The sequence below is a fragment of the Hemiscyllium ocellatum genome, chromosome 29 (genome assembly GCF_020745735.1).
Source record: "Hemiscyllium ocellatum isolate sHemOce1 chromosome 29, sHemOce1.pat.X.cur, whole genome shotgun sequence".
Classification (NCBI taxonomy): Eukaryota; Metazoa; Chordata; class Chondrichthyes; order Orectolobiformes; family Hemiscylliidae; genus Hemiscyllium; species Hemiscyllium ocellatum.
In genome coordinates, this window is record NC_083429.1 from 24,875,825 (window position 1) to 24,902,937 (window position 27,113).

Consider the following 27,113-nt stretch of genomic DNA (forward strand, 5'->3'; position numbering starts at 1 on the left):
GTTTATGCCCAAAATGTCGATTTTCCTGCTCCTCAGTTGCTGCCTGACCTGCTGTGCTTTTCCAGCACCATAATCATGAGTCTGCAACCTATTATAGATCAAGTGACTTCAATGGAGAAAACTCTGTGTATAGTTTGCACTTTCTCCCCATATCTGCGTGGGTATCCTCCGGGTGCTCCGGTTTCCTCCCACAGTCCAAAGATGTGCAGGTTAGGGTAGATTGGCCATGCTAAATTGCCAATAGAGTTAGGTGCATTAGTCAGAGGGAAATGGGTGGGTTACTCTTCAGAGGGTCAGTGTGGACATGTTGGACTGAAGGGCCTGTTTCCACGCTGTAGGGAATCTAATCTGTAAGATTTCCTAATTGATTTTACACTATCACACAGTCATAATTATCCCAAGTATATGATATTCATTCACAAAGACAATACTTGAAGCTTTGAAAGTATGCTGGAAATCTGTTCACAGATGAGGAGAAATCAGATACTCATTCACAAGGTCCCACAGAGCAACTTATGAATTCAAGTTGCACTTAACAATATAAGGAGAATTACTTCAAGCACAGTGAATTATTTTAAATGGGTCATCATCGTAGTTAAGAAAATATAGCCTCTATTTTCAAGACAGCAAGATGACAACATTGAAAAGACATCTGTTCGAGTTTCTGAAATAGGAAGGTTTAGAGGAAAGTGGACCAATTGTAGGCAAATGGGTCAAAGTTAGATTGAAATTTCTGATTGGCACAGATGAGTTGGATTGAAGGATCTGTTTCCATGCTGCATGACGACTCTATCCCACAAACCCAAACCCTATCCAGTTAGTCTTTCCTTCTACAGTATTAGTCAAGGATGGAATATTGGCCACTGTACCAAGACACACCACTGCTCAGTAGATTATTAATATCACACCGAGCTAAATGAACAAGTAAAATGACTACTTCTCACCTAAAGGATGATGTTTTAGACAGTGCAATATCTTCATATGGCACAAAAATGTCTTCCTGAATGATGTGCCCAAGTTGCAGAAAAGGGTGGGAACTCACAACTTTGAGTCACAGACAAGGAAGCTATTAACCAAGGCATGTTGTAGAGTTATAGAGATGTACAGCATGGAAACAGACACTTTGGTCCACCTCGTCCATGCCGACCAGATATCCCAACCCAACCTAGTCCCACCTGCCAGCACCCGGCCCATATCCCTCCAAACCCTATCTATTCACATACCCATCCAAGTGCCTTTTAAATGTTGCAATTGTACCAACCTCCACCACATCCTCTGGCAGCTCATTCCAAAAACGTATCACCCTCTGCATGAAAACATTGCTCCTTAGTTCTCTTTTCTATCTTTCCCCTCTCACCCTAAGCCTATGCCTTCTAGTTCTGGACTCCCCAACATAGGAAAGAGACTTTTGTCTATTTATCCTATCCATGCCCCTCATGATTTTATAAACCTCTATAAAGTCACCCCTCAGCCTGCGACACTCCAGGGAAAACAGCCCCAGCCTATTAAACCACTCTCTATAGCTCAAATCCTCCAACCCTGGCAACATCCTTGTAAATCGCTTCTGAACTCTTTCAAGTTTCATAACATCTTTCCGCAGGAAGGAGACCAGAATTGCATGCAATATTCCAAAAGTGACCCAACCAACATCCTGTACAGTTGCAACATGACCACTCAACTCCTGTACTCAATACTCTGACCAAGAAAGGAAAGCATACCAAACGCCTTCTTCACTATCCTATCTACCTGTAACTCCACTTTCAAGGAGCTATGAACCTGCACTCCAAGGTCTCTTTGTTCAGCAACACTCTCTAGGTCCTTCCCATTAAGTGAATAAGTCCTGCTAAGATTTGCTTTCCCAAAATGCAACACCACGCATTTATCTAAATTAAACTCCATCTATCACTCCTCAGCACATTGGCCCATCTGATCAAGATCCTTTGTAATCGGAGGTAACCTTCTTCGTTGTCCACTACACCTCCAATTTTATTGTCATCTGCAAACTTACTAACTATACCCCTTATGCTCACATCCAAATCATTTACATAGAACATAGAACATAGAAAAATACAGCACAGTACAGGCCCTTCGGCCCTCGATGTTGCGCCGACCAAATCCTACCTAACCTACACTAGCCCAATAACTTCCATATGCCTATCCAATGCCTGCTTAAATGACCATAAAGAGGGAGAGTTCACCACTGCTACTGGCAGGGCATTCCATGAACTCACAACCCGCTGCGTAAAGAATCTACCCCTAACATCTGTCCTATACCTACCACCCCTTAATTTAAAGCTGTGTCCCCTAGTAACAGCTGACTCCATTAGCGGTAAAAGGTTCTCAGTGTCTACCCTATCTAAACCCCTAATCATCTTATACACCTCTATCAAATCTCCCCTAAACCTTCTTTTCTCCAATGAGAACAGGCCCAAGTGCCTCAGCCTTTCCTCATACGATCTTCCTACCATGCCAGGCAACATCCTGGTAAACCTCCTCTGCACTCGTTCCAATGCCTCCACATCCTTCCTATAGTATGGCGACCAAAACTGCACACAATACTCCAGATGAGGCTGCACCAGAGTCTTATACAACTGCAACATGACCTCAGGACTCCGGAACTCAATTCCTCTACCAATAAAGCCCAGTACACCATATGCCTTCCTCACAGCACTATTTACCTGGGTGGCAACTTTCAGAGATCTATGTACATGGACACCAAGATCCCTCTGCTCATCCACACTACCAAGTAGCCTACCATTAGCCCAGTAATCCATCTTCTTGTTACTCCTACCAAAGTGAATGACTTCACACTTAGCTACATTGAATTCCATCTGCCACCTTTCAGCCCAGCTCTGCAACCTATCTATATCCCGCTGTAACCTGCCACATCCTTCTTCACTGTCCACAACTCCACCGACCTTTGTGTCATCCGCAAACTTGCTCACCCAGCTTTCAAGCCCCTCCTCTAGATCATTTATAAAGATGACAAACAGCAACGGTCCCAAAACAGATCCCTGTGGTACACCGCTAGTAACTGCACTCCAAGATGAACCTAGTCCATCAACTACTACCCTCTGTCTCCTTCCAGCCAGCCAATTCCTAATACAAACCTCTAATGCACCCTCAATGCCATACCTCCGTAGTTTTTGCATTAGCCTACCATGGGGTACCTTATCGAACGCCTTGCTAAAATCCATATACACCACATCTACTGCTTTACCCTCATCCACCTCCTTAGTCACCTTCTCAAAGAACTCAATAAGGTTTGTGAGGCACGACCTGCCCTTCACAAAACCATGCTGACTATCCTTGATCACATTATTCCTATCCATTTATATAAATGACAAAAAGTAGTGGACACACCACCGATCCTAGTGGCACTCTATTGGTCACAGGCCTCCAGTCTGATAAACAACCCTCCACCACCACCCTCTGTCTTCTACCTTTGAGCCAGTTCTGTATCCAAATGGCTAGTTCTCCCTGTATTCCATGAGATCTAGCCTTTCTAATCAGTCTCCCATGGGGAACCTTGTCGGACGCCTTACTGAAGTTCATATAGATCATGTCTACCGCTCTGCCCTCATCAATCCTCTATGTTACTTCTTCAAAAAACTCAATCAAGTTTGTGAGACATGATTTCCCATGCACAAAGCTGTACTGACTATCCCTAATCAGTCCTTGCCTTTCCAAATAAACGTATGTCCTGTCCATCAGGTTTCCCTCCAGCAACTTGCCCACCACCATGTCAGGCTCACTGGTCTGTAGTTTCCCGGCTTGTCCTTACCACTTTTTGTAAACAATGACACCACATTAGCAACCTCCAGTCTTCTAGCACCTCACCTGTGACTATCGATGATACAAGTATCTCAGCAAGAGGCCCAGGAATCGCTTTCCTAGATTCCCACAGAGTTCTAGGGTACACCTTTGAGACTCTTGTGTGTTAAAAGTCATGAGGGGAGAGAAACCCTTTTTACCGAAATAAGACATTGAGCGCTTTTTTGCCATTACGCACCTCCTATTAAACATTGAGTCCATTACCCATCCTACTTGGTACATCCCAAGGCCATGCCATCAGTTACAGATCCACCTATTTCTCACCCACATATTGACACACTCAGCTGTAGTTTATACATCCATTATACACCCAGTCTATAACATGCCAGGTGATAGTCAGCCACACATTATCTACCTGCCCCTTGTACACTCCACAGTCAAACATGCTTTCATTACAATCCCGGCCCATTATACATCCTGGAAGAATTCCCTTTTCATTATAATCCATGGCAAGTAAATCGCTACAAAAGGAGGGGCTTTTTTTTGCCCACGAGTGTGGCTTGAATTTGAATTCAGATCCCTGTTCTCAGTTCCCATTTAATTTTCTACATTTCCAGCTCCTAAATGTTGTCAGTACAAACAACTGGTTCAGGGCTTTCAACTATTATCACATTCTGAGGAAGAGTCACTGGGTGCGAAATGTTAACTCTGTTTTGACCCACAGTTGCTGCGAGACTTGCTGAGTTTCTCTTCTTTGAAATATTTAATAACAGACAAAATTCAAATTCACTCTCACTCCCTGTGTTTTGCATTTGGATTCTGCAGTCACTTATACGCTTAAGACTGAGAATACCCATCATTGAGGGTATTACCTGTGAATCAGTGGCATTCTTAGTTTAGATTGCTGTGTAGTCAAACACTGCTCCAGGCACCTAGCCCAATCAACATGAAAATATCTGTCATCTTTGGTGGGTGTAAGAGGCCATTCAACTATTTTGCTGAAGTACATGTCAGTTCTCCAGTTTCCTAGCTATCTCTCAACAACAACCTCAAATAATACCTCTTAAATTCATTTAATCATTCATTCAATAATTGTGAAATGTAGGCAACACTAGCAAGCCTAGAATAAAAACAGAAATTTCAACAGAAATCTGGCAGCATCTGGGGTCAGAAAGCGAAGTTAACATCTTGTATATAGTGACCCTCCTTCAGAACCCTCGAAATCTTAACTCTGCTTTCTCTCCACAGACATGCTGTGTTTCTCCAGAAGTTTCTGCTTTTGTCTCAAATGGAGAAATATCTGACCGATTTTAAATAATTGAACTAGCAAATTGCAATGATTACCAGCTATACTGAACCAAACTGAAGTGCCATCACAACTGGAGAACAGTCACAGTACTTGAAACATTAACTCAGCTTTCTCTTCACAGATATGGCCAGACATGCTGCATTTCCTTAGCCATTTCAGTTTCTGGCATCTACAGTTCTTTGTTTTATATTAACATGGGCTGCTCATCCTCATAGCCTTTGAGAAGATGAGGATGAGCCACAAAGGCAACCAGTTCGGTCCTTTCAAAGATACACTAAGAGCCAACAATATTGCTTGGGTCTGGAGTTACATATAGATCAGTAGATTTCCTTCCCTAAACTATATAACTGCACCAGATGGGCTTTAATGGCTATCCAGTCACGCCTACTGAGACTAGCTTTCTATTCCAGATTTGTTTAACGAATTGAATTTACAACCTAAAAGGACATGTTCAGAGATGCATTCTGATCATTACTCAGGATTACTGGCTCAGCAACTTAATCATTGAGCCCTCAATCCTACCATATTGCTGTTTCTCGCAGTCTGCCTTGAAATTGTCTACATAACCACAAAGACTACACTTTAAAAATACTTCATTGGCAGAGATGCACACCTGAGGTCATGAAAGATGCTATATAAATGCAGTCTTACTTCTTCAATACATTCGTCAGATTTCGTGAGAAATAATCGATCATGAGACAAAAACACAAAATTACAGTTCATAAAGTTTGCCTCAGAGGCTTCAGAAGGCTCAAATAATATATGTGATCATATGCAGAAGTGGTCATTGTTCTCAGTGGTAGTTCAAAAACTGGACAGCATCTATTTATATCTTCACTCATGTTTGTCATACTTCTGGATCAAGATCTTGGGATCGTCAGCTACAGGTTGGGCTAGCATTCCTTCCAATTTATTGCAAGGGGTCACCACTCAGGCAAGCTCCCACCCCCCACTGCAAATTAGCATCTGTCATAAGGAAATGTCATCCACTACACAGCCTGATTAAAAGTCAAAGACAGTGGCATTATTCTGCCAGTCCATAATGCCAGAAAAGGTCAAAGTTTGTACTAATATTCTCTCCAAGGACATTAAATTGAACCATTTTATAAAGACTTGAACTATGTCAGATCCAAACAGTGATTGATTCAAAATGTGAAGGTCTTTCATTCAGTATTACAGCAGAAAACACTCAACACATACAAAACAAGGCTTTCATCTCATTTACTGTTTGAAGGGGTTCTGAATTGCAGAGGCATCTGAGGATAATGTGGATAATTCCTTGTGATAGCTGTAAGCAGTGATTCATATGATTTCTGTAGTGCAAAGAAAGCAAACTGCTCAAGGTTGGCCAATGATTACAATGGCATTTTGTAAAAAGAACCACCCTTTTTAAACAGTACTTCACTCACCCAGTGAAAGGAAATAAAGATACACACGTTTTGAACAAAGGGAGGACACTTTGGCAGGGCGTGTGTTATATACCTTTCCCTCTCCTCTCCCAAACTGCCACAAAACTCTCATTATCTCATTCTTGAAAGCCTTCTATATGTCAGACGTCCCTTCAACTGCTAACAGCCTATCCCAATCTCTAACGGATACATGCACAGACTGAAGAAGGAAACTTTCTTGGACTTACTTCACAAATTCCTCTCCATCCACTCTCACAATGGTAGTCCCGGTCTGTGTTTGGAAAGTTAAAATTCCCTGCCATTAGAACCGTACTAATCTTGCCCTTGACAAAGTGGCAGCAGAGTAAGATGCTTCAGCTAGAGTTCCTCTGCTCCACCAATTCTTTTTCTGTTTTTAGCTTTTCTGCATTTTTTTTTCAACTTTTAACTTACCCAGAGGAGAATGGAGGAGGCGACTCCAGACTGGAGCCAAGGGCGTGGTGCTGGAAAAGCACAGCAAGTCAGGCAGATCCGAGGAGCAGGAAAATTGACCATCAGGAGCTCATTCCTAATGAAAGGCTTTTGCCCAAAATGTTGATTTTCCTGCTCCTCGGATGCTGCCTCACCTGCTGTGCTTCTCCAGCACCACACCCCTGACTCTAAACACCAGCATCTGCAGTACTCACTTTTGTTTCGTCGACTCCAGACTGGAGGCCACTGCTGGCGAGTACTGGTGGCAAGAGGGCAGAGGGGAGGCTGATGTAGATGAACCAAATCCCAGAGCAAAGGCTGGTGCGGGGGGAACGGGAGTCCTGGAGCAGAAGCCAGCGCGGGGAAGGGAGTTCTGGAGAAAGCACATCTTGAGAGCCTGTGCAAAGTAGACTGCAGGCTTGGAGTGGAATAGAGTCAGTTGTTGGACTAGGATCTGGTGTGGGCAGTCAGAACACATGTAGAAGCCCTGCGCTAAGCTATTACAATGTAATGTCTATTTGTAATTTGTTCATCTGACTGTAATGTTTATCGTTTTAACTATGTCATATACTATGAATCTATGCTTATACTATGAATCAATGCAACGACTTCACTTTTTTATTCCTCTTTGTCGATCTAACATTTGTACCTGGGTGCTTTTATCTAAGATGGCGTAATCAGGGACGATATTGTCAGTTTTTCATTGTACTCCTGTACTTGAGTGCACATGATAATAAAGGATATTCTATTCTATTCTACTGTTATGTAAACAAGTGCTGAGATATATGCTCAAAGTAGTCTTTCTTCACTCATCTTCTAAGGAAGTATGATAATTTTGCAAACTTGTGGTTCACCCTCATTGCTAAAACAGAGGAGGCTTTATATTTGATGAAATCCCAGTTGCATTAACTTGTTAGCGCTGAACAGATCATTGCAGAGAGATTGTATTGTGCATCAAACTTGCTCTATACATAACCTGAAAGCACTTCATGGAAGAAGTAGCTTTACTCTGCAATTATCTGAGACTGTACTTGACCTGAAATAGTTGTTGAGACAGTGCTGAGGATGCTTGATTCCAAATCAAATTGAAAAGGCACTTACAGTCAGACTGTCATGGAGATGTAATGCACGGGAACAGACCCTTCGGTCCAATTTGTCCATGCCGACCAGATACTCTAAGTTAATCTAGTTCCATTTGCCAGCATTTGGCCCAAATCCTCTAAACCCTATCCATCCAGATGCCTCTTAAATGTTGGAAATGTTCCAATCTCCACCACTGCCTCTGGCAGCTCATTCCATATAAGCATCACCCGCTGCATGAAAAGGTGACCCTTAGGACCCTTTTATATCTTTCTGCTCTCACCCTAAATCTATGCCCTCTAGTTTTGAACTCCCGCACCCCAGGGAAAATACCTTCTCTATTTATCCTATCCATGCCCTTCATGATTTTATAAACTTTTATAAGATTGCCCCTCATCCTCCAACACTCCAGGCAAATCAGCCCCAGCCTATTCAGCCTCTCCCTATAACGCAAACACTCCAACCTTGCAACATCCTTGTAAATCTTTCCAGAACCCTTTGATGCTTGGTGGGACAGTGAAGATGAAGCTTTACTTGGAACCTAACCCATGCTACATCTGAAATAATATAAAAGCACAGAAATTACAGCACAGAAGTTGACCATTCTAGTCACAGAACTAATCTAGTCCCACTTCAGCTCACAATCTCTTCTTAGATTTGATTAGGTTCCCTGTAGTGTGGAAACAGGCCCTTCAGCCCAACAAGTTCACACCGACCCTCCGAAGAGTAACCCACCCAGACCTACTTCCCTCTGACTAATGCACCTAACACTATGGGCAATTTACCATGGTCAATTCTTGCAACCTGTTATTTCTTTTCAAAAATATACCTAATTTCCTTATAAAAGTCTCTGTCTTGACAGCCAGCTTTGTTTGAGAGCTTTGCAATGACACTTGTTACAAAAATAAAACAATTCCAACATCTTTGTTCATTCCTCAAATGGCAATATGGAGTTTTTAGCTTCTGGTTGGAGGCTAACCCTAACCCTATTGCTTCTTAAAGGGAAAATCCAAGAAGTCTTCAAGTGCAAAATGAGCAGCAAAGTTGTCACCAAATCTTTTGAAACTTCAGAAAATGTGTGTGTTAATCCATTAGAATGACACTTGCTTGTGGCAACAGCCTGTGGGTGGAATGTTTTAACTTCGGAGGGGCGGGGGAGGGGAATTGGTGATGGATGTCATCACCGCACAGTTCTGACTGACCCAGGAGAACCTCCCACTCTTACTGCCTGCTACATGCAAATCGGGAAGATTGACGATAAATATTTCTTGTGCGTGTTATATGGTGTCGAAGCAGGCCATTCAGCCCATCAAGTCCACACCAACCCTCAGAACAGCATCCCATCCTAACCTGCCCCCCCTCCATCTCCATAGCCCTACATTTCTCATGGTCAATACATCTAACTTGCACATCTATGGACTTTGGGAGGGAACCAGAGCACCCTGAGAAAACCCATGCAGACATGGGGAGAACGTGCAAATTCCATACAGAACAGCCGCTCGATGTTGGAATCGAATGCAGGCCCCTGGCACTGTGAGGCAGCAGTACTAACCACTAAGCCACCATGATACACATTTCACGGCATCAAAACTTGAAACTGGACTTGAATTTGAAGCTTTTGACCCAGAGGTTGGTGAGCTACATCTGAACAGCAAGTCCTCTTGTTATGGCTTTTATAGTTGGGTGATCACTATAAAAGGTTCAGGTGGTGCCCCTCTACAGAACAGCAAATGGCTTCTTTTGCACCTCAGCAGGTAGGGGTTGCCTTGTCTGGAATGTTGGTCATGAGCTAGCCACTGGACACCTGCTTCAGGCACCTAAGTGAATTATTGGCAGTGAGACAAACTGAAAGTCAACTCTAAAATTCTGGTCTACCTCCTTTAATTGCAACAAGGCTCACCACACTTTTAGTTCTGTTGGCCTCTGTTCCTGCTTATGGTGGAGCCCAAAGATTTTCACCTTACTACCTGATTGAAGTACTATCAATGCCTTAAGAACCGAATCCCAGCAGCTACCTTCATCTTTAGCAAAATAATGGAAGACATTTGGATATGAAAGAAGGAAGTTTCAAAATCTCTTTACAATCAAATTGTAAGCAGCGCATAATTGTTGTTCTTACTTTGTGCACAGATAGATCCCACAAACAGCAATGGGATAAATAACTTTAATTTTCAAATACAGCCTTCTACACTTAACCAACATATATAAGAATGTGACATTAGCGCTGCACTGAACTCAAATGGATGCAAATTGTCCAAAGATCACATTATACAATTGTATTATTCAAGATTTAACATTGATTCAATGAGATCATATACCACTCCAATACATAAAAATGTAGCCAACATCTTTGTCAGTAAGAATATACATCATCTGGAGATCACTGAAAATGCAGAGCACTCCTGAATCAGTAGGAATATAAACAACTCGGATAAGATTATTAATATATATCACTTCTACATCAATAGGACATAACGGTCAAAGTCAATGTGAATAAAATCTGCCCCTATTCAGATGGGGAAACCTATGCACAATTAATTTATTTTCCAAACTAATTGTCAAATTAAACATGCCTTTAAATTTAATCTCTTAATTGATTAAAACATCTTTTCCTGTTTCAACCTTTTTCTGCATTCTGCCTAGCTTCTTGAAATAAAATGTTGATTAAAAAGACAATGTTATCTGATGCACATTGGCTTTAGAGGTGACAGACTGGAATGAGCGCCTTTAGGACATTACCAATCAGCAACAGGGCTGCGCATGGGTGATGTTAATGAACCAGCTCAATTACATGGGAACTGTGCATAAAAACCAAGGCAGAAGGAGCTGTTGCCACTCAGCAGCGCTGCATTTGCAATTCTGAGTGTGTTTCAGCAGCAGATTGTCCCTTTCTCTGAGCTCAGTCACATGACCTCCCTGAGTACCCCCTGAATCACTCTGACCTGATGAGGCTGTCTCCCGGGGGACCATTAATTCATAGTCGTCTCAGAAACTGCCTGACAGCTCTAATTTTTTCTGGGCAAACAGCCACAGCAGCAATAAAATGATGCTATTACCCGCACAGGGACAAGGAAGATGCATTAACCCCATGACTTCGGGACAATGAAAGCACAAAAACGTTAAATATTTCACTCCCAACAGACTTCAGCATCAATTTTTAAATAAATGTTCAGCATGACCACAAGCTTTTATGACTAATGTATGACTGGCCTCTGTTTTACCTTGTTGGTGAATGTGATTCTATTGCATGAATGAATGCAGCTGGAATAGCAAGGTAGCAGCCATTTTGAACATCATAAGTGTCAAAAGATTTTAAAACAGCACCAACACTTCCTTTGGTTCTGAGATAATTGTTTAAGAGGGTTTCTTTGTACATTTGTGAGTCAAATGTTATGTTTTTAACCCTGCTTTTCCCTTCTACATTCCATTTTTTCCCAGGTCAAGTTGTCCAGATGATAACATAATAAGTATTATTACGAAATATCAGTGTTTATTTAAAACTCAACTTCTGCTGTAGCAAAGGCTAAAATTGAGGTACATCTTACAATTAAAGTTTCAAAAAATCAAAAACAGTGATAGAAAATACAGAATACTGTACAACTGACCATTTAACTCAGCCCTTTATGTTAGTCATTTTTGAGAAAAAAGAGCTAGCGAGGAACCTTTGATGCACTGGTCTTTGAACATAGGACAACATTCCACTGCATTTCATAGAAGAATTGTCAAACAAAATGCAACAACAGACAACATCACAAAGATATACAAGTGCCTTGAGATCTTAGCAAATGAGTTTATGAAGCTGTTGAAAAAGACTTAAGACTGTACCAAATTCACCATGGAGTGGTTGTAGGGGGTAGCAGGGATGAGAGCAAGAGTAACAAAATTCTGGATTAGTGGTGCTGGAAGGGCACAGCAGTTCAGGCAGCATCCAAAGTGCAGAGAAATCGACGTTTCGGGCAAAAGCCCTTCATCAGGAATAAAGGCAGAGAGCCTGAAGCGTGGAGAGATAAGCAAGAGGAGGGTGGGGGTGGGGAGAAAGTAGCATAGAGTACAATGGGTGCGTGGGGGAAAGGATGAAGGTGATAGGTCAGGAGGAGAAAGTGGAGTGGATAGGTGGAAAAGGAGCTAGGCAGGTAGGACAAGTCATGGGGACAGTGCTGAGCTGGAAGTTTGGAACTAGGGTGAGGTGGGGGGAGGGGAAATAAGGAACCTGTTGAAGTCCACATTGATGCCCTGGGGTTGAAGTGTTCCGAGGCGGAAGATGAGGCGTTCTTCCTCCAGGTGTCTGGTGGTGAGGGAACACCGGTGAAGGAGGCCCAGGACCTCCATGTCCTCGGCAGAGTAGGAGGGGGAGTTGAAATGTTGGGCCACAGGGCGGTGTGGTTGATTGGTGCGAGTGTCCTGGAGATGTTCCCTAAAGTGTTCTGCTAGGAGGCGCCCAGTCTCCCCAATGTAGAAGAGACCGCATCGGGAGCAATGGATACAATAAATGATATTAGTGGATATGCAAGTAAAACTTTGATGGATATGGAAGGCTCCTTTAGGGCCTTGGTAGAGGTGAGGGAGGAGGTGTGGGCACAGGTTTTACAATTCCTGCGGTGGCAGTGGTAAGTGCCAGGATGGGTGGATGGTTTGTAGGGAGGCATGGACCTGACCAGGTAGTCACAGAGGGAACGGTCTTTGCGAAAGGTGGAAAGGGGTGGGGAGGGAAAAATGTCATTCTCAGAAATCATACCAGAGAGATTTGCACATTTATGAATAGGTCACTCATAATGGAGCAGTAACAAAATATTCTCACATTTTCATTAAGAAAAATTCTTCAGGAGGATTTTTTGTTCTTTTAAGGGTGTCACTGGCCACTCAGCATTTATTGACCATTCCCAATTGCCTAGAGAGCAATTAAGAATCAGCCATATTTGCCATGGGACTGGAGTCAAATGTAGGCCAGATCCAGTATTTCCAAATTTCCTTCCCTAAAGGATATTAGTGAACTGGTTGCATTTTTTAAAATGTCAAATGACAGCATTAATATGATCTTCAGACGAGCTCTACTTTTTTGATTGATATCAAATTTCACCATCTTCACCATGATGGGATACAAACATATGCATGCAAAACATTAGTCAGGTGCTGCTAGCTCAGAGACATTACCACTATGCTAACCTCCTCCTTGTGATATTAGGGCATGTAGCTAAGAGATTGCTCTGAGCGGTAAGAAGAGAATGGTGGGCAAGTGACAAATTGAGGAACAGGATTCCAGAGCAGATGGCCTGTTGCCAACTGTAGGTTTGGCCACCAATAGTGGAGCAAATAGTGACAAATAAAAGGTCAGAGTTAGAGGAGTGCAGGGATTTCAGAACATAGATGAAGGCTGTCATCTGCTTCAACCAAAAGGGACAGATTTAAAAATTTGGGGGAAGAGGTGAGGAAAGATAGGTGTAAGGTCTGAAGTTATTACACTTTTTCTGTTAAATACAAAAACAATTCTACAAGCTATTATTTTTAAAAATTAAGTATACAGCACACTAACATTGTCTACTTTGTGTTGATGCACTTTCACTTCTGCACCTTGTCACTAGATTCTGGGATCTTGATTTGGATTACAGACGTTCTATGCTTAGAATATAAGGCGGGAGTCATTGCTTGCAAATATACCAGACCCTGCTAGATTTGCATCAAGACTGAGGGTGCAAACGGCCCATGACTGAACCCCTTGTTCTATTTACTCTACCAAAACAGTGTTTTTTTAAAGGAATGAGATGCCTCCAGTATCTGAACCTCAACGTACAGCAGTTCAGGTTGGGATGAATAAAATGCACGTCACTGCAACTGGAAAGGGCTGTGTAATTTATTAACTTTAATAGTTTATAATCTGCAAAGTGACTGTCACTGTGGATTTTCGTGACAAAATATCACAAAGGATTTCTTGTATTAATGCATCTGCCTTCTGATCTCAATGACCAGCTCCTAAAGCTGACTTCTGTTTTAAAAAAAAAGATTGAGGCTGTATATATTCAATGTGACTGGGTGGATAGCATGAAAGCAATGTTAACAGAATGTCACTCTCAGAAATCATAGTTGAGAGCTTCTGGACTCGTAAATTCATCAGCAGGTCAGTCATTATAGTGCAAAAGAAGACATTCTCACAATTCCATTAAGAGAAATTTCACAAACGCATTGGAAAGCTAGTTCCATGTTACTTTAAGACTGTTTGACCTCTTACTGCTTTGCAATTTTGAATATTCTCAGGAAGAATCAAAGTACTTGCTTGAGGAGTAGGAGGGGGCAAGAAATCATATCAAATATAGGAAATTTATGATTAATAGATGTAGTGTGGAACTCAAGAACAGGAATGAGCAATTCTGATTCTCAGGCCCGTTTTACTATTCAATTAGATCAATGCAGTTCTACACGTCAACTATAATTACCCACCTTTGTTCCATAACCCACAATACTTTTATCAGTTAATTAAATATCAATCCCAGCTACAATTGTCTAACAGTCCATAGCTTTCTGAGAGACAGTGTTTTGGATTTCCATCATTCTTCATGCAGGGAAGTGCTTCTGATCATCACTACTCAAAAATTTGTCTTCTGGAGTTTCACCCCTCAGGGAATAGGAAGAGATTTTTTCTAGAGACCAGTGCACTACTGAAGGTGCAGTGTTCTGGATGAAGAGTTCAGCTGAGCTGCTATCTACCCTCCTACATGTGTGTAAAATGATCATATGGCACCGCTCAATGGTGTTGTTCTGGCTTGGTTAGCTCAGTTGGTTAGATGCTGAAAATGTGTTGCTGGAAAAGTGCAGCAGGTCAGGCAGCATCCAAGGAACAGGAGATTCGACGTTTTGGGCATAAGCCCTTCATGAAAGGCTTATGCCCGAAAGTCGAATCTCCTGTTCCTTGGATGCTGCCTGACCTGTTGTGCTTTTCCAGCAACATATTTTCAGCTCTGATCTCCAGCATCTGCAGACCTCACTTTCTCCTCAGTTGGTTAGACGGCTGGTTTCAGAATATCACCAGCAGCGCAGGTTCAAGTCCCAAACCAGCTGAGGTTGCCATGAAAGTCCTGCCTTCGCAACCTGGCCCCTCACCTGAGGCATGCTGACCTCAGGCCAAACTCCCCACTAGTGGTCTCTCTCTAATGAGCGAGCAGCTCTGGGTATATGGCTAGCTTTCCTGTCTTGGCCATTTATTTTTCAACCAGCTCAACCAAAAGCATTATGCAGTCATTCATTCCATTTCTTATTCTGGGATCTTGTGTGTGCAACGATGTTGGTGTGTTTTGAAAGCTGCAACAGCTACAGCTCTTTAAAAGTACTTGAAATAAAACAGAATTGCGGATGATGGAAATGTAAGGCAAAAAATTGCTGGAGAAACTCAGCAGGTCTAGGGGCATTTGTAAAAAGAAAAGCAGACGCAATTCTGATGAAGGGTTATTGGACCAGAAATATTGACTCTGCTTTCTCGCCACAGACGCAGTCAAACCTGTTGTGTTTCTCCAGCAATTTCTCTCTTTACTTCAAAAATACTTCCTTGGTTGTGGAGCAATGTCCTGAAACTGCAAAAGAAGCTATATAAATAAAAGTTCTTTCTAGCAATGTGAGATGTGCTCCTCATTTAGGAGAAAATGAGGACTGCAGAGTCTGTCGATGTTTGGTATTGAAAGGGGCACTTGCCCAAAAAGAAAAATCAGTAGAAACTGGTGTAAAACTGTAAGTGTGTCCACTTGCTCCATAAACAGAGTAACTGGGTTGTGGTGGAGGCAACCAGTAAATGTAACTAGAGTTAACAGTGGCTGAAATATATTTGCAGGCCTCAGCTATGACTGTTTTTGAAATACCAGCGACAAGTAACATGTGAATTGATGACTGACTGCATGGCTGCAAGTAATGTGTCAGATCAGTCTTCATGATGTGTGCCATTTGTTGTCACACTAGGATTTTCCACCTATCCACTCCACCCTCCTCCCTGTCCTATCACCTTCATCCCCTCCCCCACTCACCCATTGTACTCTATGCTATTTTCTCCCCACCCGCACCCCCACCCCCACCCTCCTCTAGCTTATCTCTCCACGCTTCAGGCTCTCTGCCTTTATTCCTGATGAAGGGCTTTTGCCCGAAACGTCGATTTCGCTGCTCCTCAGATGCTGCCTGAACGGCTGTGCTCTTCCAGCACCACTAATCCAGAATCTGGTTTCCAGCATCTGCAGTCATTGTTTTTACCAGGCAGATGCAGGTGAATCTGATAGCTGTGCAGAGCAGCCACCCTCACTTAGTTAGTCAGTCATTCTCAGGGACCCACACTTAGCCTCACTCACTCAGCCACTCACCTTCGTTTATTAAACACCAACTACTCAGATTTCTTCAACAATAGCTCTCCATCCCTCAAACTTCTCACCTTGAAAGAGAAGTGGGGGTGGCAGAGCAGCTGTATAGCAACACCATTTTCTCCAGGTTCATCCTTAAATCACACCGTTAAGCAAACCTGGAAAAATATTGCTGGACTATCATTACTGGATTAAGATACTGGAAGTTCCTATTTACAATGGGACAACCATCACTTCAAAATCTGCAATGATTCAAGAATGTAGCCCACCAACATTTTGAGAGCAACTGGATATAGGCAATAAATGCTAGTTGTGCCAGCAACTCCTTATATTATGAATGATATTAAAGAAAAATCAATTCATAATCTTAATCATGAGCTGTCTTGTCAATGAACTGCTGCATAATTTTGCACTACCTAGCAAAGATTGATTAATATACAGCAAGTCTTGTGTAAACACTGTGAAAAGGTACTGTGCTGAGAACACAATGACTGATTCTTATCTAAACAAGTGGCCATTTAAAATGCTAATGTGAATTGAACATGGAATCTAAAGGGAGTATTGGATAAGCAGTAATTTTGATAACTGGCTGCCAATTATCAACCATTACATTTAATTTGAATAAAAGCAAAATACTACAAATGCTGGAAATCTGAAACAAATACATGGGCGGCACAGTGGCACAGTGGTTAGCCCTGCTGCCTCACAGCGCCAGAGACCCAGGTTCAATTCCTGCCTCAGGCGACTGACTATGTGGAGTTTGCATGTTCTCCCCGTGTCTGCGTGGGTTTCCTCCGGGTGCTCCGGTTTCCTCCCACAGCCCAAAGATGTGCACGTCAGGTGAATTGGCTATGCTAAATTGCCCGTAGTGTTAGGTAAGGGGTAAATGTAGGGGTATGGATGGGTTGCGCTTCGGCGGGTCGATGTGGACTTGTTGAGCCGAAAGGGCCTGTTTCCACACTGTAAGTAATCTAATCTAGAATTCTGAAGTAACTCAATAGGTCTAGCAGCATCTGTGGAGAGGGAAATAGAGTTAACATTTTGAGTAAATATGACGCTTCAGTTCTGAAAAAAAGGCCATATTAGACTCAAAATGTTAACTCTGCTTTTCACCCCACAAATGCTGTTAGACTTGCTGAGTTTTTTTTTCCCAGTATTCTCTGTGTTTATCACAGATTATTCACTTGGAACAAGTTTTGGGAGAAAGACTTCAATTCAGTTCTAAACTGTCCTAGATCTTGGACTTGACTGAAATCTGTGGACTTGAGCAAATTATTCCTTGTTGTTCCTCTGATAGGCAGTTCAGCCACGAGAAGCTTCTGACCTGAAGTTTATCTAAAACGTCAGAGAGTTAATTCACAGCTGCCAAATAAATTGCTTTAATTGAGTACTCCCATTCTGTCCTGTCCTCAGCCTCCTACTCTCTGCTAAGTAGAGCAGCTCATTATCACTTTATGAGATATTTTACAAACTTCCAGATCAAGATTTAGGCCATTATCTTCAGATCAAAATCACTTCTGCCTTTTATCTGGACAACAACCATAGGCCACAATCCTGTCATGTCCATTCACACCTCCTGCAGACCCACCTTTCATCTCTTGACTTTTCTCATTATCACATCTTTTATGTCTTGATTGTACCATTCTCTTGTGGTATTTAATTTCTCCTGCCTTCTAGCTCTTTACAGATCTCCCCTTCGGTTCTTCCCCTCTCTCCATCCTGGCACTCAAATGAAGCTGTTTCAGCTCCAACTTTTAGCAGTTCTGATTCAAGGTAATCACCCTGAAAGATCAAGACTATTCCTCATTTTATTCTTTATTTTTCTAACTCATTACTATGATTTTGCACTTCTGAAGGTCTGTAATGGTTGACTTTTTATTTCTTATTTTGCTATTTTTTTCCCAATAATTTGTGCTCAAGAATCTGTACCTAGATCCCTTTGTACCTAAGATGGCACCATAAATGGTGACTTGTAAACTTTTTACTGTACTTGTGTGCGTACAAGTGATAATAAAGCTCACCGATTCATTCACTTCTCAGAGGCTGCCTGTCCTACTGAGTGTTTCCAGTGCATACTGTTTTTATTTCTGGCTTCCAGTAATTTAGAACTGTTTTGATGCAGGGTTTAGCTCTTGCAGAGTATTTCACCTGATGTGGCAATGCTTATGTTATCTATTGTAACATAAGAAACTACTAAGTGGGTAATGCGATATTGAAAGATCCAATAAATACTTGTTACAACACACTAGTACATGCAAATGTTACATTGACAGGCATGTCCAAATCTGAGCTAACATTAAACTACTTGGTTACAACAAGACACCACATAGGAACATGGAAGGAGTAAGCTATTCAATGGTTTGAGTCATTCAATATAATTACGGCTGATCATCCAATTCAGTATCTTATTTCTGCTTCTATCATTGCGTGCTTCAAGCGACCTGTGTTAAGATAGTCTGAAATCTCAAGGCACATGCTATGGTGCAGTGAATGATAACAATAGCATGTTTCTTAAAGATATACCAGATTAGATTAGATTCCCTGCAGTGTGGAAACAGGCCCTTCAGCCCAACAAGTCCACACCAACCCTCTGAAGAGCAGCCCACCCAGACCCATTCCCCTACATTTACCCTTGACTAATACACCTAACACTATGGGCAATTTAGCATGGCCAATTCACCTGACCAGCTGTGGGATGTGCAAATTCCACACAGACAGTTGCCCAAGGTGAGAATTGAACCCGGGTCCCTAACACTGTGAGGCAGCAGTGCTAACCACTGAGCCACCATGCTGCCCCAAATATACACGGTGGCTCAGTGGTTAGCACTGCAGCCTCACAGCACCAGGGTCCCAGGTTCAATTCCAGCCATGGGTGTGTGGAGTCTGTGTGGAGTTTGCACATTCTCCTGGTGGGTTTCCTCCCACATTCCAAAGATGTGCAGGCAGGTGAGTTGGCCATGCTAAATTCCTCATAGCATGAGGTGCATTAGTCAGGGGGTGGGTTACACATTGGAGGCTTGGTGTGGACTTGTTGGGCCAAAGGGCCTGTTTCCACACTCTAGGGAATCTAGTCTAATCTAATATACTGACATGCTAAGTGTGTGAGATACCAGTTTGACTTGGTGCCAGCCATTCAGCAAGTGAGAAATAAGCATTTCATTTCCAAATCTCAACATGTGTTGAGGAATTGTTCAGAAAGAGTCATTTTTTATCACTGCAAAGAAGAAGAAAATGAATAAGATTGCTGTAAATGCACAGGTTGTGCAGATTACTGTAAATAATTTTCAGGTTTGTGCTTTGGGTTCCACTGTGATAGTTTAAGCATTTAACTCAGCCAGTGAAAACAAGAATCACATGACACATTCCAAATGGAACATCATATAATGATGAGGACTACCTTAATGATGTATATGTCTTGCTCTCATTCATCAAGATATTGGGCAAGTACAGATTGATTACATATCACAGGGGACACACAATGTATGGAGTGATCATCATTAAGGAATTCAAGTGGAATATTAAAGATAAAACCTACTGGAAAGGCATCATCGCCAAAAGGTGGATGAGTAAAATATAAAAGGTAATATTAGATCTTACAATTAGTAAAGACCATCATATCACACACTCTCAATGCATTTATTTGTGTTATTTTACATAGATATTATACTATAGTTAAACCTTCCATAGAAATAGCAAAATCAGAAGTCACATTGCATCAGGTTACAGATCATCAGATTTATCTGAAATCACAAGCTTTCAGAGCACTGCTCCTTGGTCAGGTGATGAAGGAGCAGCATTCCGAAAGCTTGCGATTTCAAATAAACCTGCTGGACTATAACCTGGCATTGTGTGACTTCTGACTTTGTCCACCCCAATCCAACACAGGCATCTCCACCTCCACTTCAGAGAAATAGCACTCACAGCCAAGGTAGATTAATTCCTCACACATGAACTGCCACAATCAGTATGTGAAACAATTATAAAACACCTCGGGAATGATAGGTACATGAAGTACACAATTGAGAAGACAAGCTTACATAGTGATGATTTTTTCTGAATATACTGTGATTCAAATTAATTTGTTTGTTATGCCACATCGCAAGGCGGTTACAGTTGAGGAAATCCATTCAGACTATTTCAGTTTATTCACCCAGAAGGATCTTTAATTCACCCAATTGCAGATTCTTTCTCATAAATGTAAGTAGAACATGATCAAGTATTAATAACAAAGTGCCTGACAAGTGTAAGAAAAGCACACATTGGTGTGTTGTATGGATTTTGTGCTCAAATTTATGGAGACTAAGTAGAACCCAGAGGTGAATCTGATTTGGCTGACACTTGGATTAACACCAGAAATAAATAACCTGTGATTGTGATGTCTAGCCTATGGACTAGTCCAGGAGTTCTGCTCCTCTAATAATGAATAAGCCTATATCAGCCCAATGTTAGAAAATTGGAAGAGTTTGGAACATCATAACCAAGTTGTGAAGTGGGGATTCATGGAGCTGGTGGATGAATCTGTCAACATCGTAAAGAAGGTGAGGCAGGGTGTTGCCAGGGAATTGTGTGCTGGACAACATTCCAACAGGAGTTTGTTCAGAATGAAGGCCTCAAGTAAAGAACAATACAGCACAGGAACAGGCCCTTCAGCCCTCCAAGCCTGTACTGACAAATGTCACCTGTCCATTCTAGAACTGTCTTCACTTACATGATCCCGTATCGCTCTATTCCCTTTGTATTCATGTAGTTGTTCAGGTGCTTCTTGAATGCTGCAATTGTGAATTTTAGAAAAATCCAGAGCTGCTGGTCACTCTGATCATAACATGTTGCAATGCAAGATATGTGATATACAGAGGAACCTCAATTATCTGGCATTCGATTATCCAAATATCGGATTATCCGGCAAGATCGCAAGGTCCCGATGCTGGGCTAAACGATGTTATTCAGCATTCAATTATCCAGAATTCGATGAACTGAATGAAATACTCCTTGCCCATTTCCTTCGGATAATCGAGGTTCCAGGTTTGTGCGAAGATTTGTAGCTCGGGTGCTCGTTGTTGTGGTTCTGTTCGCCGAGCTGGAAGTTCTTGTTGCAAACGTTTCGTCCCCTGGCTAGGAGACACCATCAGTGCTCTGGAGCCTCCTGCGAAGCGCTTCTTTGATGTTTCTTCCGGTATTTATAGTGGTCTGTCCTTGCCGCTTCCGGGTGTCAGTTTCAGCTGTCCGCTGTAGTGGTTGGTATATTGGGTCCAGGTCAAACACATCGACCTAGACCCAATATACCAACCACTACAGCGGACAGCTGAAACTGACACCCGGAAGCGGCAAGGACAGACCACTATAAATACCGGAAGAAACATCAAAGTAGCGCTTCGCAGGAGGCTCCAGAGCACTGATGATGTCTCCTAGCCAGGGGACGAAACGTTTGCAACAAGAACTTCCAGCTCGGCGAACAGAACCACAACAATCGAGGTTCCTTTGTATAAGCATTTTAAAGTTTGTATTTTGAACTAGTGGTACATGGCTTTTGTTATATGTTTAAGAAGGGGTTTCATGATTTCCTTGTAAGGATTTTCAATCTATGGCTTATTAAAGATAAATGTGAGAGGTATTGTTTTTGAGAGATATTGGGAATTTCTTTACATTGGGAGAGGTTTTACAGGTGAACAAAGTAAACAATGCATAAGGTTTCAATTGGAAGAATCCTAAATCATTGGGTTTGTTGTTTGGCTTAAGAAAGCACCAATAATGAGGCAAGTCTTTTTGGTTTTGGGTTTTCAGAAGTCTTGGTTGACATTAGATGTGCAAACAGTTTCTCCTAAAAAAAAGGGAGATAGTTTAGACCTGCTACGGAATAAGTTACCTCAGTATAAGGATTTTAGTTTTAAATTTCCAGACCATAAGTATTTGGTTAAAATCCTAAAGGAATATCTTGCAACTGAGAAAGTCTAAGCTCAACTGTATGAAGAATCAAGAAAGGTACATGGATAAGCACATGGAAGTTAATTCAACGAAGGGTATATGGGTTAGTCTGATCTTAGAGTAGATTAAAAGGCTGGCACAACATCGAAGTCTGAAAGGCCTAGACTATGCTGTACTGTTTTATGAAAGATAATCAGATTCAGAAACTGAAAACGTAAGCATCGGTTAATTAAGCCCTACAGATATGTTAGAGGATGAAATTCTTTCTAGTGTGAGTACTGTAATAGGATTCTTCCATGTTGATAGGGACTCCCTAGTGGGGCAGAATTTGCTAGGTGCATCAAGCAGGGCTTCTTGAAATGATTTACAGCTATTCTAACTGAGGAAGGGAATGTCCCAGACCTTGTTCTGGGGAATACATCTAGCGAGGTGATTTAAGCTTCAGTGGGGGAGCATTTTCAAAACAGTGAATATAATTCTGTAAGTTTTAAGATAGTTATGGATAAGTATAAGACTGGTCCTTGGGTGAAAGTGCTAAACTGGATAAAGGCTAATTACCATAGTATTAGGCAGGAACTGGAGAAATTAGATTGGGGCAGCTGTTTGAGGGTAAATTCACACCTGTCATGTGGGAGCCTTTTAAATGGTAGTTGATCAGAATTCAGGACGAGCATGTTTCTGTGAGGATCAAAGATAAGGACAGCAAGATTCAGCAATCCTGAATGACAAGAGATATTGAAAGTTCATTCAAAAATAAAGAAGAAACATATGTAAACTGATATCCAATGAGGCCCTTGAGGAATATAAAGGAAGCATGAAGGAACTTAAACAAGGAATAATGAGGAGTAAAAGGGGCCATGAAATGGTCCTTAGCAAGTAGGATTAAGGAGAGTCCAAGGCATTGTATACACATATTAGGAGCAATAGTGTAGCTAGGGAAAGGAAAGGTCCACCCAAACACAAAGGAGGGAATAAATGCATGCAGTCAAAGGAAGTGAGTGAAGTATTCACCAAGGAGAAGACATGGATGATGGTAAGTTTAGGGAGGGGGCATGTTGATATTCTATGGCATGTCAATATTAAGGAGGTGGTATTGGGTGTCATGAAAAACATTAAGATAGATAATATTGAAGTAAGATTCCTTCAGTCTGTTTCTATGCTGTACATCTATATGACTCTATCATAATGGGAAACTACATATTAATGAAGTGAGATTGGGTCCACCAAGCAGATAGAAACTAGATACCAACAATTCATGGCATGACAGTCACCGGGCATATCCAGCTCACTGCTTGATCCTCTGGACCTTCATCTTGGGCCCCTAGCACTATCATCTCAGGGCAAGCCCCAAAGACCTTGGCATCTGACATGCACTAGCCTAATTGCATCATCTTCATGCACATCTCTGACCCATGTCAGTATGGCTCTGGACTTCAGTGCTGCACTTTGTAGCACTCATCTCTCACTTTGCACACAGGGACAAGAAGCCAACTCATGGACTGGACCAACCTGCACCTCAGGGGTGCTCAATTGCTCTCTTCATGATAAGATGAATGACAAAGGTCTTTTCCCGAGGGTGGACAAGTATGAGGCATACATTTAAGTTGAGAGTAGAAGGATTTAAAAAGGACATGGTGGGTGGGGGCAACTTTTTTACACAGAGAGTGGTTCATATGTATAATGAACTGCCAGAGAAATTGGTGGATTCAGGTACAGTTATAACATTTAAAAGACATTTGGATAAGTTCATGTATAGAGTCATAGAGATGTACAGCACGGAAACAGATCCCTCGGTCCAACCCGTCCACGCCGACCAGATATCCCAACCCAATCTAGTCCCACCTGCCAGCACCCTGCCCATATCCCTTCAAACCCTTCCTATTCATATACCCATCCAAATGCCTCTTAAAATTGCAATTGTACCAGCCTCCACCACTTCCTCTGGCAGCTCATTCCATACACGTACCACCCTCTGTGTGAAAAAGCTGCCCCTTAGGTCTCTTTTTACTTTCCCCCCCCTCACCCTAAACTTATGCCCTCTAGTTCTGGCTCCCCCACTCCAGGGAAAAGACTTTGTCTATTTATCCTATTCATGGCCCTCATAACTTTGTAAACTTCTATAAGGTCACCTCGCTGCTGCCTTTTTTAGTGGGCGGCACGGTGGCTCAGTGGTTAGCACTGCTGCTTCACAATGCTAGGGTCCCAGGTCCAATTCCAGCCTTGAACGACTGTCTGTGTGGAGTTTGCATATTCTCCCAGTGTCTGCATGGGTTTCCTCCGGGTACTCTGGTTTCCTCCCCCATACCAAAGATGTAAAGGTCAGGTGAATTGGCCATGGTAAATTGTCCATAGTTGTTAGGTGCATTAGTCAGAGGGGGGGTGGGTTACTCTTCAGAGGGTTGGTGTGGACTTGTTGGGCTGAAGGGCCTGTTTCCACATTATAGGGAATCTAATCTAAAAGACAGCCCCAGCCTGTTCAACCTCTCCCTATAACTCAAATCCTCCAACCCTGGCAACATCCTTGTAAATCTTTTCTGAACCCTTTCAAGTTTCACAACATCTTTCCAATAGGAAGGAGACTAGAATTGCACACAGTATTCCAACAGTGGCCTAACCAATGACCTGTACTGCCGTAACATGACCTCCCAACTCCTGTACTCAGTATTCTGACCGATAAAGGAAAGCATACCCAATGCGTTCCTCACTATCCACTCTACCTGTGACTCCACTTCAAGGAGCTATGAACCTGTCCTCCAAGGTTTCTTTGCTCAGCAACATTCCCTAGGACCTTACCGTTAAGTGTATAAGTCCTGCTAAGATTTGTGGAAAGGTTTGGAGGGATATTGGACAAGGACAGACAGTTGGGAGTGTTTTTGTTTGGGAACATGGTCAGTGTGGACTGGTTGAACAGAAGGGTCTGTTTGCCTGCTGTATGACTCCATAACTAAGGAGCCAATTCAGCCCCTCAAGCCTGATCCACCATTTGATATGATCATGGCTGATCTCATTGCATCCTCATGATCTCACCGTCTAACTCCTCAATATCCCTGTATCCAGCACATTCTGGGCAGTGAAACATTTCAAACTTTTCCCAGGTGTTAAAACGTCACAGACCTGCAAATTTAATGGTCTCTCGAGACATGCTTTGCCCTGATCTACTATGTTTGTTTCTCCAGGAATTTCCATTTTTATATCAAAGAAAGGGTAATGTGGACGATTTCCCACAAATCGGGAATGATGAAGGAACAGTCAAATCTCACTATAGTCCAAAAGTTTAAAACAAGATTCAATGCTGACAGTGTCCAGGTCCTACCTGTACATTAGTAATCTGGAGGGTACCGTTATCCAGCATGCTAATGCGAGGGTCGTTACCAAGGATCCTCTGCCCATCTTTCAACCAATGAACACTGGGAAGAGGGTTCCCAATTACATGACACTGAAGCTGTGCTGTGGAGTCAACGGCGAATGTCTGGTTAGTGGGGCCCTGGCGGATGATGGGTGGTATCCAATCTGAAGAGACTGTAACAGGAGAAGGTGAGAAGTGAAGTTAAATAAGACATTTATAAAGCTGGTGTTAATGCATAATGTCAACAAAGGAGCTGCAAAAATTGAACAGTATGCTACGCAAGGACATGTACACACTGTACATTGAGCTACATGAAGGCATAATAAATAGATCAAGTTTAAACAGGGCCTGCTCTCAAACTGAGGAATGCATTACACAAATGGCAAAATAGAATACTCAGTGTGTTACACAGGGAGGTGTACAGCCTTAACAGGCTGCGGTAGACACACAGATATGTGCAGTGAACAGTGTGTTACACAGAGAACTGTGCGTACTGAACAGTATGTTACACAGGGAGCTGTAATGCACTGAACAGGGTGTTACACTGGGAGCGGTATATAATGCACTGAACAGGGTGTTACAGAGGGAGCTATGTGCACTCAACAGAGTGTTACACAGGGAGCTGTAATGTACTGAACAGGCTATTACACAGGGAGTTGTGTGCACTGAACAGGGTGTGACACAGGGAGCTGTGTATACTGAACGGGGTGTTACACAGGGAGCTGTGTTTTCTGAAGAGGGTGTTACACAGGGAGCTGTGTGTACTGAACAGGCTGTTACACAGGGCGCTGTGTATACTGAACAGGGCGTTACACAGGACGCTGTGTGTACTGAACGGGGTGTTACACGGGGAGCTATGTGTACTGAACAGGGTGTTACACAGGGAGCTGTGGGTACTGAACAGGGTGTTACACAGGACGCTGTGGGTACTGAACAGGGTGTTACACGGGGAGCTGTGTGTACCGAACGGGGTGTTACACGGGGAGCTGTGTGTACTGAACGGGGTGTTACACATGGAGCTGTGTGTACTGAATGGGGTGTTACACAGGGAGCTGTAATGCACTGAACGGGGTGTTACACATGGAGATGTGTGTACTGAACGGGGTGTTACACACGGAGATGTGTGTACTAAACAGTATGTTACACAGGGAGCAGTAATGCACTGAACAGGGTGTTACACAGGGAGCTGTGTGTACTGAATGGGGTGTTACACATGGAGATGTGTGTACTGAACAGTATGTTACACAGGGAGTGGTAATGCACTGAACAGGGTTTTATACCAGGGGCTGTGTGTACTGAACGGGGTGTTGCACTCGGAAATGTGTGTACTAAACAGTATGTTACACAGGGAGAGTTAATGCACTGAACAGGGTGTTACACAGGGAGCTGTGTGTACTGAACGGGGTGTTACACATGGAGATGTGTGTACTGAACATTATGTTACACAGGGCCCTGTAATGCACTGAACAGGGTTTTATATCAGGAGCTGTGTGTAC

The 27,113-nt window shown here is 42.5% G+C and overlaps 1 protein-coding gene across 3 annotated transcripts in view; it reads right to left on the minus strand.

Moving 5' to 3' along the window:
* robo3 (roundabout, axon guidance receptor, homolog 3 (Drosophila)) overlaps positions 1 to 27,113 on the minus strand; it is a 312,623-nt gene that overhangs the window by 94,702 nt on the left and 190,808 nt on the right. For all 3 annotated transcript variants that reach the window (XM_060847034.1, XM_060847033.1, XM_060847032.1), the window contains exon 9: positions 25,585 to 25,790. In XM_060847034.1, the coding sequence (XP_060703017.1) occupies positions 25,585 to 25,790 (206 nt within the window). The remainder of the gene's footprint in view (positions 1 to 25,584; positions 25,791 to 27,113) is intronic.